The sequence below is a fragment of the Notolepis coatsorum genome (assembly GCF_963971535.1).
Source record: "Notolepis coatsorum genome assembly, chromosome: 16".
Classification (NCBI taxonomy): domain Eukaryota; kingdom Metazoa; phylum Chordata; class Actinopteri; order Aulopiformes; family Paralepididae; genus Notolepis; species Notolepis coatsorum.
In genome coordinates, this window is record NC_140180.1 from 17484651 (window position 1) to 17498004 (window position 13354).

The 13354-nt window shown below is 44.9% G+C and overlaps 1 protein-coding gene across 1 annotated transcript in view; it reads right to left on the bottom strand.

Annotated features, from left to right (window-relative positions):
• Positions 1 to 13278, bottom strand: part of gabra6a (gamma-aminobutyric acid type A receptor subunit alpha6a) — a gene marked incomplete at both ends in the record, with an annotated part of 28716 nt that extends 15438 nt beyond the window's left edge. Inside the window, 6 exons of the mRNA XM_084331974.1 lie at positions 6511 to 6654; positions 7760 to 7842; positions 9390 to 9610; positions 12516 to 12583; positions 13017 to 13111; positions 13241 to 13278. Of these exons, the coding sequence (XP_084188100.1) occupies positions 6511 to 6654; positions 7760 to 7842; positions 9390 to 9610; positions 12516 to 12583; positions 13017 to 13111; positions 13241 to 13278 (649 nt within the window). The remainder of the gene's footprint in view (positions 1 to 6510; positions 6655 to 7759; positions 7843 to 9389; positions 9611 to 12515; positions 12584 to 13016; positions 13112 to 13240) is intronic.
• Positions 13279 to 13354: the final 76 nt, after the last annotated feature.

Sequence of the window (13354 nt, forward strand, 5' to 3'; positions counted from 1 at the left end):
TCTCCTTTTCCTCTCGGATGAAATCTGACAACGCATGTCTTATGTAATTAAGAGTAAAGATGAGACACTTGATAGTGATGTGTTTTTTTTTAGGTGATACCTGCCGCGTCCTGAAAAGCCAGACGTTTGATTCGTACGGAATGATTCACTACGTTATGAAAATGAACTATAGTAAAACATTTTGTACAAACCTGTAGTAAACTATGTAAATTAGCTATAGTAAAATGTTTAGTAACTCGTAAAATGTAGTAAAACCAAAGCATTGCTGTACACACTAGCACAGAAAACAAGCGCAAATTCGCAATAGCTGCAACCTTTTTGTGATAGGCCACTCCCGTTGCCCACGCCCCCTTTTAGCCAGTTGGCATGAACACACACACACACACACACACACACACACACACACACACACACACACACACACACACACACACACACACACCACACACACACACACACACACACACACACACACACACACACACACACACACACACACACACACACACACACACACACACACACACACACACACACGGGTGAAACCTGTGGCCACTAGAGAGTGGAGAAATGTTTGTGGACCAACCGACAGTAACCTTTAGAGCTGTTGGTTGCAGCTAAAAACAGTGATTCACCATAGTATTTCTATAGTATTTCTATAGTGGAATATTATGGAAATTAATCACTATTGTATTCCTGTACGAGACTTACCGTAAGGTTATGTATATAACCAAGTTCTATGAATTCTGGTGACGCTCAGCGTCAGTCTGCACTAACCTCACTTCGTGCACATGCACTGAATAAAAACTCCACAATGTACCTTTACATACCAACATTCGTCTGGCCACACCCCTATCCGCTTACCTTCATAAGCAGGTGTGTGGTCACCTACTCGCCTCCTTCCCAAACTTTCACCACAAGGCGAGATCAAGGGCCGCAGTGGCGTCCTGACCGCTGAGCGTCCACCAGAATTCATAGAACTTGGTTTATATACATAACCTTACGTTCTATTTCATTCTGGCCTCCGCTCAGCGTCAGTCTGCACAAGAGGAGCTGAGCGGAAGCCAGAAGCTCGACAAATGTACCCCGCTGAGGCCCCCCACAACCATCAGACCGGGGACGGACCGAGCCCCCCCGACCCTCCCTAATGGAGGGATACCCTCCCTATTGGAGGACGGGAGGGGAGACGGATCCGACCGTGCGAAAAGGAACTCGAGCAACTCAAGACCTCACCAGGCCGGTCACTTAGTGACACCGCCCCCCACATCGCCAGCGTATTCGGACAGGGCCCCCCTCCAAGAGCGGGCCCTCCCCCCCACTAGTACGCCGCCTGGCACACTGACCCTGCAACACAGGCAGTCCAGCATGGCCGTAACTTGAAGCACTCAAAAGGCTAACCATAACTGAAGCAGGCAGCGCACCGGGAAACCAGGCAACAGGCTGTAGACCCGAGCCTGGAGCACTGCGGACGAGACAGGCGCCAAAGGGGTCAACTGAAAACAGCACCCCCGGTGGAAGGGGCGTATGCTGGCATTGTTGCGCACCATGACAAAGCCTCCATCAAAATAAAAAAACACCCAGAGGGGTCGAGGCAGAGAAGGCTGACACGATTGGCAGACGTCATGAACGTGCAGGGGCACACTCAACCGGGTAACCCGGGAGTTGACTCTGCTCCAACACACCAGGGAATCAACCACCCTCTTGGTACCACATACGGTGGTTGTTCCTATAACCCCTCAAGAAAAACTCCAAAACACACCTGCGGGTATACACCAGCTATACCGCAGTACAAGTGTTTCAGTTTCCAAAAAAGGGTTATCCCAGGCCTACGGTTTCAACGAAACATTACTTCGGACCGGGCCCGGCGGCTCGGGAAGCACACAGGGTTACCAGAGGAGGTCCAGAAGACCACCCCAACAGCCCCCTCTTCGCCATGCGTGAGAGAGGAGCGAAAGAAAGGAGAACCAGCCCCTTATGATAGTGCCAGGTACAACGTGTACCCAACAAAGGGTCTCCATAACGCCTAACCCTGTGACACCCGGGCCGACCTGGCATTTTTCCCCCCGAAAAAAGCACAAGTCCCTCAGGGTACCAGAACAGCAGATCTGCGTCCCCGGTGGACAATGGGTTAACTGACCTGGACCAGCGCGACCAGAACCAGTCCCGTGCCCTAACCACGCCGACATGCTTACTCCAGGAGAGGGGGTAGGTATGCGTGTCGATCTAAAACATGAAAAGAGGGCGCCACCCAGACGGTCCCATTTGTACCGCGCTCAGTGGCCCACCCCAAGGACGTGAGACCCCTCTACCTATGTTCTGATCTATTCCGTTAACATCCCCCAGATATGAACGAGAATCCGTCGAGACCCAGTAACAGGCTCTCGGAAGAGGAAAAAATCCCCCATCCCAGTTGCCCTATAAAAACGCTGTTTTAATAACGAGCAACCAAGGCGCACTAGCCTCCCGCATGATTCTTAACAGAAACACCCCGAGCCAGCACTATGTATGCGTCGGGACCCAAACACATCAATGGATAGTCTAACTAGACCCCAACATTGTTCCTTCAAGTCGCCTGGGAGAACGACAAGAAGTTTGTCGTGCTTCATATTCTCCACTCTTTTTTTATTAAAAAAGAAAGAAACACCGACTGACATGAATCCCCCGTGACGCAGCCGAGGGTAATTTTTTTTTACATTTTTACATCCCGCCACCCTCACCACAGAGGAGAGACGGGACTCCTCAGAGAGACTTCCCACGTGAGCCATAGATTGAAAAGTCACGGTAACATTGAGACACATGACCAACAGACTCAAGTTACACGTATATCGAGCGTAGTAGAACAGTAAGTTCTTACGCTCTGCCCCGACAACTTGACAACAACAGACCCTACATATGGGTCTAAAACTCACGGAAGCCGTCGTCCAATAGAAACGTGCCTAGTGACGTTTGCTATGACAGGGGGAACCCAAGACTCAACCGCCTGTGATAGGTGCGGAGTCTGGGAACCCCCCCCCCCCCCACCCCCGTGCCAAGCTGCCTAACAGCTTGGCCCTGACCGAATGAAAAGAAAGTCCAATAACCCCCTGACCAATCAGAAGAGGGAAGGAGGGGTTTATCCGGTACCCCCTCGCAAGCCCAACCCTTGCATACGACAACAACAAACAGCCATATGATACCTTCAGTAGCAAATGCTAATGAAAAGCGCAAGCTAATTCAATGCACGCTAGCCACAGACACATCTGTGAACAGGGTTTATAGCAAGGCCAAGTTGTGTATGTGTGAACCCGACACCCGTATCTATGTTGTAAGACACAGAAAATCTGATAGAGAGAGAGAGCGGCTGAGCCGCGGTACGTTTTCATACAAGCATTACTGCAACCAACACAATAGTGTTGCAGCTCAATATCACTGTTTAAGCAACAGAGCACACAACTAACCTCTACCTTTATGTGAAGATTCAGGTCGAGGCAGAAAAAAACCTTTTTCAACCGAGTGTAGGCTGCAGGCCTTGCTTAAGCTCTAACATGAATGTAACGTCTAGCCCTCCTATCAAACCCATACTAGCGAAAGACTCACGTCGCATCCCCATCATATGTTTGGTGAATAAACACACAGTTTGTAACAAAAAATACAGTCCCTCCTTTAGGAGGGACTCTTTATTTCTTTCAACAAAAATCATATTAGGGCCGGGAAGGGAACAGGGGGGGACCACAGAGGGAAAAAGTCAATTATTTTTAGCAACGCCTGCCACGAGCCGCTCAGGATTTGCCACCCCGTGGAGCCCCAGAGGGACGGTAAACGATCGGCGGCTGGTCACGACGATCTCTACCATCACCTCCGGGCGTAGATGGGCCGGCTGCAGTGGCGGATGCGCCCTCTCTCCTCCTGGCCTTCTTTGCCGAAGGTCCAGCAGTGGCGGTGGTAGCAGCGGCGGCCACGGCGGAGGAACCTCGACGACGCGGCGGCCATCTGACTCCACCGGCGACATTGGGCGGGGGGAAATGAGGCTGGAGCACGGAGCGCTCCTCCTGCATCTCCCTGCAGGTTGAGGTCATCAGCTGCAGTGCCGACCCGAATAGTCCAGCATCGGAGAGGGGTGCCGTCAGAAGCGGAGTCCTCTTCTTCTCCGGCACACGCGCCTGCTCCAGCCAAAGGTGGCGCTGGATTAGAGTGGCCAGGGCACGCACTTTCCCAGCGGCTATAGCCTGCGGCTGAATCAGATGCAGGATGGCTCCTGCCGCATGGGCGAGCTGATCATGTTGTAAATCAGTCAGCTCCGTGCCGCCCGTCAGTATCCCGGACATGAATCTCGCCAGCTGTGCGATGTTGGAAGTGGCAGCTAGAGATTGTGTCGCGGAGATAAATGACTGGTCACTCCAAAACGCCAACCGCCTCGCCGATTTCCCTTGGGGAACCGGCTTCCGTAATGGCTCCCACACCACCTCAGGACAAAGGAGCGCCGCCATCGGCCTATCAAGCCGAGGCACACCCTCCTTCATGCCTTCTACCAAACCCACCACCTGCATGACTTGCACGTAGGCGGGAGTAAGGCCCATGATGTGGGAGACCACCTGTCCCTGACGGACGTAGGCCTCCATTGAGGGGAAAAATGGGCAGACAACGTCCACCCCTCTCACCGGGCGACGTTGCCATAGATGACCTATGAGATCGTCAGGGATAGGAACAGGCAGTGGCTGCGGCAGCGGCACGCCGTTTGCGACTGCCGCCGCCGCCATGAGCTCGGGGAACAAAGCACGCAGTTCCCCCTGCATACTTTCCCCCACCGAGCCCGCGTCCCTCACATGCAGCAGACTACTGGTTAAGGAGCCACATTCTGATGTGGCTGATAGCAGGGCATCCCGCCGCAGAGTCGGAGGTTCTAACCCAACATCTGCGGACGAGGAACCCCAAGGAGACATCTCACCCCCACACACCTGCTTATGAAGGTAAGCGGATAGGGGTGTGGCCAGACGAACGTTGGTATGTAAAGGTACATTGTGGATTTTTTATTCAGTGCATGTGCACGAAGTGAGGTTAGTGCAGACTGACGCTGAGCGGAGGCCAGAATGAAATAGAACTGAAATACTGCAGTACTACTTATACATATATCTTATATATTTAGCATACTTTCAATTCAGTTAATTCAAGATGTAAACAATTAACTGCAATTAATTTGTTAATGGTATATCATTCATCCTTCATTATTTCTTACTAGGTTGTGTATGACAATCTTTTCATATATAATATATATATATACTGTATATATATTAAGGATGTTTCAATGTCAAAGTTAACGCGCTATTAACGCATTAACGCACAATTCTTTTAACATTAACACCACTATTTTTTTAAAGCAAGATTAAAGTTTTTTTTTACTTATTATTTTTTACTAGACTTCACTCAGGTGTATTATTGATACTCTCATTGATACTATGTTTGTTTCTGACTCAAAGTGTGTGAGAGAGAGAGAGAGAGAGAGAGAGAGAGAGAGAGAGAGAGAGAGAGAAGAGAGAGAGAGAGAGAGAGAGAGAGAGAGAGAGAGAGAGAGGGAGAGGGAGAGGGAGAGAGAGAGAGAGAGGGGGGGGGTGAGTCCTCAGCCCTTGTGTGGGTGAATGTAACAAGTTCCTAACGTTTTATTTCCCCTATTATTTCATGCACACTTTATTCATTGTTTTAAATGATTATTTTCTTTTAAGTCATTTTGAGCATCTCTCTGTTTTGAATTTGATGCAAATTTGCAATGTATGAGGGTCATCCTTTTGTGTTAAATGGCTGCATAAAGCAAGCATTTGTTGACTCTCATGTTGAGTATTAAAAGTTGAAAAATATCCGTTTAAGGTCAATTTAGAACAGATAAAAAAGATGCGATTAATTTGCGATTAATTAATCGTGAGTTAACTATGGACGATCATGCGATTAATCAGATTAAATATTTCAATGGATTGACAGCCTTAATATATATATGATATATATATGAAACGATTGTGGGTGTGACAGTGGTTCAAGGGATAGAGCGGTCGTCTGGTAATCAGAAGGTTCCCGGTTCGCCCCCTCCTCCCGGCAGCATATTGAAGTGTCCTCTAGCAAGACACTTAACCCCCTAACTGCTCCCAATGAGCAGGTTGGCACCTTGCATGGACGCCTCCGCCGTCGGTGTGTGAATGTGGGAGTGAATGGGTCAAATGTGAGGAACAAATTGTAAAGCGATTTGGATAAAAGCACTATGTAAATGCACCATTTACCATTTAATCAGAAGGTTCCCGGTTCGATTCAGTCTCTTCCCGGCAGGCGCGTCGAAGTGTCCTTGAGCAAGACACATGATTGCCTCCGCTGTCGGTGTGAATGTATGAGTGAATGAGTGAATGGGTGAATGTGTGAGGCATGAGTTGTAAAGCGCTATATAAATGCAGTCCATTTACCGTTTACACATTCTATATTAATGGGTACAGGGGAAGAAAACAGCAACACAGGACCACCAGTTCATTTTCATACTGGACGGGTAAGCCTTACCTGTGTTTGACTTGAAAACCTCACTGGACAGTTTCTGGCCCACCAGATCATACTGCAGGAGACTGATGGACTCCTGGGGACAGTCGACAGATTCGATCGGTCCCTTCCGCCAGGTAAATACAATTTCACGGTCGGTGTATGCATCTAAAAATGAACAAATACAGCAGTGCATTATGAATAATACATTTAAGGTCCTCAGAGGATGGAAACAGCTATTACTCTGGATGTTAGTGCACAGCCTTCCCTCTGTTCTTCAAAACACTGGAACTGGAAAAATATAGTGAGAATGAATAATCAAGAATGAGCCATTTTCAGTAAAGAGAAAAATTTAAAAAGAAGTGTTCGCCATCAAATTTCTGAGAGAGAAAAAGAACAAAACACATTTTCAGAAATCTCAGAGATTATTGATACAAAAATCACAGTATTAACTTTTCTAACATATTTTTCAAGGTCTTGCACCGTCTTGGTGTCTTAATGTGTATGCGAGTGGTAAACAACGGTTTCGTTTTGCACCAAACCTGTGTAATGGTATCAACCCAAAGACATTGTTGCAGCAACTAAGAGACATAATCGAGCATGGGAATGGTAATCATTAGGCCATCACGTGACGTCATAAGCCCCTCTACACTCAGACCTTTCATCATTTGAATAGGCGAGGATCAAAACATAATGTTGATTGCACACTAATCCAAAACAGTCTGTCATTGGTGTGTATGACGCTCATATGTGGCACCTCCTGTGGATCTTGAGGTCCCCCCACCCCAATACCCATCCACCCAAGCCCATAAATGGCTGGGTCCCTGAAAAGGTCCAGTGAATGGGTCCCCCACCAAACCTGTCTAACTCATGTCATATATAATACAATCATTGTACATATTAATTAATACTACAACCCTGTACATCTGATTAGCACTATACTCAGTAGTACTCATTTATATATTTTATACCACCTGTACATTGTATATTACTATTGCACTTTACTGTTACATTTGCACTTTGGTTGGATGCCAAACTTCTTCGAATGACAATAAATTTGAACGTAATCTAATCTATAAAAATATATAATAAAATAAATGTATTGCTGACCTCCATGGGTCACCATCCCAGCTAGGCCCCAGATCCCCCAGCCCCCCCCCCCCCCCCCCCCCCACCTTCCCAGAAAAATGTCAGGGCTTAAGGGGTTAACACCAACATGCTTCACAGAGATATATATTTTTTTATCTCTTGAAACATAAAATCTGCGACTCACAGCTTCCAAACCTGAGAGGACAGGCGTGTCCATCCATAGGGAAGTCCATCAGGTTCATTATACACTCTGCGCTGATCGTCAGTCTATGAAGCAGAAAGGAAAAATACAGAGGCCAGTCTCATTTAGCATCTCTCACATACATAGACACACACATGTACATTTGAAACCATTCATTAATTAATATATTTTTTTCACTTATTTGCAATTGCTTTACAATCCATGAACACACACACACACCACACAAACACATTTAGTATTTTTAACATACATACTGTATGTAGGCCTACAACCACGTTGGAAATGTCCTTTGACATGTCACTCAAAGTAAAAAAGTTTATAATTTACGCCTTCATTTAAATACATACATCTGTGACACAATAATTGGTGGATGGATGGATAGAGATAGATAGACAGATAGACAAAAAACAGGTCGATAGATCAATCGATAGATACTTTTAGCAATTGCCTGAGAGAAAATGTATTGTGTTGACTCCATCAGTGGAGAAATGGAACACACACAAACTCTAACAACGCAACCATAACAAACACAGATATGTGTGTAAGAGAATACCCCCCCCCCCCCCCCCCCCCCCCATCTAAAATACAAAACCTACTCACTCTACCTCATAGAGGGAGAGGGGGGTTTGCCCTGAGTGGGAAGTTCGAAGGGTCAACGTGGGTATCAAACAGGAGGGAAGACTGTCAGGTTTTAAACTGTGGATACCAAACAGAGATGGTAAAGACAACTTTGAACTGTTACAACAGTAATCCAGAACTATTTTATTGCACTGTAAAAAAAAACTGGGATTTTATATGCACTTTATGTGCTCATGTCTATTCTATTCTACTACTTATTGCACTGCACTATTGCACTATTTTACTCTGTCTATTCTATCTTACTCTTTTTATTATTGTCTATTTTTAAAACTGAATCAAACCATAAACAAGGTGGCCTGTTGGGATGTTAGATCCTAATGTGAAAAACTGTGATTTTACATGTCTACACTTTATGTGCTAATTTTATGCCTGTCTTTTTTCTGTTGTGAAGCACTTTGAGCTGCAATTTTTGTATGAAAGGTGCTATACAAATAAAGTTTATTATTATTATAATTTTTTATCTACTTTTTTCCTCCTCCTTTTTCTGTGATTTTGCTCCCCATCCCAATTTACCTCTCGTGCCAATTCTCCCTGTCCTGTCCTGAGCGTTGCTCGCATATGCCCCCCACTGGCCGGTTGTAGGGAGGATAGAAGCCTTGCATCACATGTCCCCTCCGATACATGTGGAGGCAGCCTGTCACATCTTTTCACCTGCCAGCGCGGACTCTCATTTGGCGAGGAGTAATGTGTGGGAGGCTCACACTGCCCCCGCCATTTTCCTGACTTTGCTGTGCAGGCGTCCCCCAACCGACCTGTAGGAGTCGCTGTTCACAATGACCAGTCTACCACCCTTCGACTTCCCACCCGCTAACTCTGCCAATTGAGTTAGTATGACGGCCGGCCCAAGCCGGAGGCAACGCCGACAGCCGGATTCGAACCCGGTGTCTCTTGCGTTGGTGACGAGCGCAATGTCCGCTGCGCCACCCAGCCGCCCTAAAAGGTTTATTATTATTATTATTATTATTATTATTACCTCATGGTGTACAGGACGGTCCCGTTCTGCATGATGCGGAACAGCTTGTTGGGCGTGGTCATGTTGTGGGCACGGGACTTCTTGGCGTTGCGGAAGAAGGTGTCCGGAGTCCAGATCTTGTCCACCATCAGGTTGTTGAGACGGAGGATCTTGATGGGGCCGTCGTACTTCAGCCTCTCGTCCACCCACATTTGACGGAAGAACATGTCCATTGTGAACTCCTGATCGGGTGGACAGACGCAGGACATGCCGGTTGTTAGAGGGCATAAATTGTAAATGGCTGAATTTATATCTTTTACCCAAAGCGCTTTGCAATTTGTTCCTCACATTTTTACCCATTCACTCACACATTCACACACCGACGACAGAGGCAACCATGCAAGGTGGCAACCTGCTCATCAGGAGAAGTTAGGGGTTAAGTCAAGTGTCTCTTGCTCAAGGACACTTCGACACACTGCCCGGGAGGAGCGGGAATCAAGCCGGGAACCTCCAGATTACCCGATGACTGCTCTACCTCCCGAGCCACTGTCGCCCTGACTAGTAGCCATTATGTATCTGGTTGGGATCAATTTTATCAAAATTTTATTTAACCGTTATTTAACCAGGCAGGTCAATTAAGAACAAATTCTTATTTACAATGACGGCCCTGGTGAGAGGACAAAAGGGCCTCTCGAAGGGTAACAGGGAAAGGGGACAAAAACATTTAATTAAATTAAATTAAATATAAAAGAGTCAGGCGATACAATTAAAACACACGTCAAACAACCAAATGAAATGACACGGTATGTAATACATGAAGCAGAACAGACTAATTACAGTTAAAAGGTGACAGTTGCAGGTGTGTGTAAACAACTCTGCGATAGAGTCCTTTAAAAGGTAGTGAGGGGGATCAATTTGTCCATTTTCAAAGTCTTTTGCGTCTCGTTCCAACTGCTGGGAGCAGCAAATTGGAAGGAGAATTGTTTCAAGTTTCTTTAATAGTTGTCATACAGAAGTACAGAATACTTTCATACAAAATGCTTCTTACTGTTACGCTCCAGAGACTGTGCTAGACAATTGACAATTGACCAAAGGAAGTGTTAACACGGGGAACATCTAGCGAGCAGCTCTGGTGTTATAGGGAGTAGATGATTGTAACAGGTGTATCAAATAAGGAGGGGTCAGACCAAGGATGGTTTTGTAAATGAGTATAAGCCAATTCATTTCTCGTCGAGAGTGTAATGATGGCCAATTTACAGATGTGTATAAGTCACTGTGATGTGTTGAAAAGGGGGCATATGTAGCAAACCTAATTGCTGAGTGATACAAAACATTAACCCTTTCACTACCACACTATAGAAGGTTAACCCTTTCACTACCACACTACAGACTGTCTGTAGTGTGGTAGTGAAAGGTTGACCTTCTGTAGTGTGGTTGTGAAAGCGCTAACCCTTTGTAGTGTGGTAGTAAAAGGGATAACATTCTGTAGTGTGGTAGTGAAAGTGTTAACCCTTTGGAGTGTGGTAGTGAAAGGGTTAAGGCCTCTTGCTTGCATGCATGTAAATGACATTGCCATAGTGGCCATAGCTAATTCAAATCAATTCAATCAATCAGATGTTTAAACAGAAATGCTATAGTCACAACATAACATGTACTCAGAACAGAACCGTTCATTGTTTGTTCATTTCTCAATAGGTTGGATACTGTACAACCTTCTCACACTGAACCTTTTTCAATATTTGAATTTCAAAGTAAGTCCACTTGCTGAATGTGTTGACCTGAAAGTGAATTCAGCTCAACCCTGGTATCTATGAGCCAGAACTCTGGGTCTCTGGTTTTCTTTTTTAAAGGTATGGTGAAATGGATTCACCTATGACCTTTTGTTTTATTTTCTATTGATTATGTATGTGATATATGACACTGAATGTTTGTATGTGTATATCTGTGAGGTCCCCAGGAACAATAGTCAACACGTTGATGATGACTAATGGGGATCCTAATAAACATAAACATAAACCCTGGTATCTACAAGCCAGAACTCTGGGTCTGACATCTCTATATAGATCTCTATATTCAGCCCAACCCTGGTATCTACAAGCCAGAACTCTGGGTCTGACATCTCTATATAGATCTCTATATTCAGCCCAACCCTGGTATCTACAAGCCAGAACTGTGGGTCTGACATCTCTATAAAGATCTCTATATTGCCAAGGTCAACGTTCACATACAGAACATCATAAAGGAACAGATATCCATATTGAATTTCCACTAAAAGACATTGGCAAGGGATGGTTGAGCAGATGATCAGATGATGAAGTAATGATGGAATGCCACTCATCGCAGATAATCATTAATCAATCCATTCAGCCATTTTCTTAATTTGACACGATGCCATATTGATTTAATGGCCAACGGTAATGCAGTTGTAGGCCTGGCCAAACAGATTAAAGCTCATTATATGGACTAATGGCAGTTTGCCCATAAGGCAGACAGGCAGGCAGGCAGCAGGACGTGATGCTCAGTCAATCATCATCCAGTCAATAGACACATTATGTATAGTAAACATGTTATAGATATATATATATATATATATATATATATATATATATATATATATATATATATATATATATATATATATATATATATATATATTTTATAAACACACTCATTTATAAAAAAAAAAATTAAAAACAGTTGACTTTATCTTAGATTCTATCGTACAATCATTAAAATAATATATATATATCTACAGCATTGATACTTCGGGTAACAATAGAATGACCCATGTAAAAAGCTGATTATGACATCAGAGATATGCTATTGATAAATCACACCGTTTTGGATGGGACATTTCCCTTACGAGAAATGATCACGGTATGTCCATAATTTCTTTGGTCATGATGGTAGTGACCAAAAACGAATTATGTAAATGCCATGATATTACCATCAGTATCACGGTTTAGATCGGATTATACCATGTTATTATTTAAGTACAAAAGTGGTACCATGGTGATACATAACTTGCATCATGGCAGTAGCCTATCATTGTGAATTCTTTACTAGTACTGAGGCAAAACGACCATGATGTTTTTCATGAAGGGACTGTTATTCTGCTCTGTCTTTACAGAGAGGAAGGTCTCTCACCATATCCACATCCGAAACGGGCCCAAAGCTGGTGACGAAGAAGTCTATCTTCACCTCCGTCACACCCCCTGTGGAGAGAACACAAACACAGCTCACTATTTCACAACAACAACAACACATTAGCACGGGAACACACACACAATCAGCATCGCCAGACACCATGTCCTGTAGTTGCAATCCAATGGGAGTAATAAAGAAAATAATGATCACTGTAATTACATCTTAGCCTGGAAGGGCGAAACGTCCTTGGCGTAATTCATTACGTATACTTAATTGATCTTTAAACATTAATTAGGCAATTACAATGCCCATTGACCGTATTCAAACTGTGGCCATTTTGCTCTTATGTCATGCTCTGTTTGGGATTCCTTTCCCACCCTGTTTAAGGAATCCCAACCTGAGCAGGACATAAGAGCAAAATGGCCACCGTGTGAATATGGTCAATTACCACTGAATGGCTCATCTATGTGATATAAAAGTAGAAAAGCTTTGGGAAGTTACCTCCTATGCCAGGACGCAACCTGTTGTCATAGGTCTCCAACAGCTGATCCAGAATCAGAGTGGTGTTGTCCCCAGTTCCATATGACCGACCAACACTGGAAAGGGGAGGAGGGAAGGAGAAGGGGGGGTATATTTATTAACAATTGCTTTACAAACCATGAATACACACATACACACACACACACACACACACACACACATAGAGCCTAAAGGACTTTACCTACCAGATCAGAAAAACAAATATTAGTGTAAAGGCAGCCATCCTTGCCAGCAGGTGTCCTCAACCGCGTATCAACTCTCTGAGCAACTCATCATTTATTAACTCGTGTTAAGAGAGA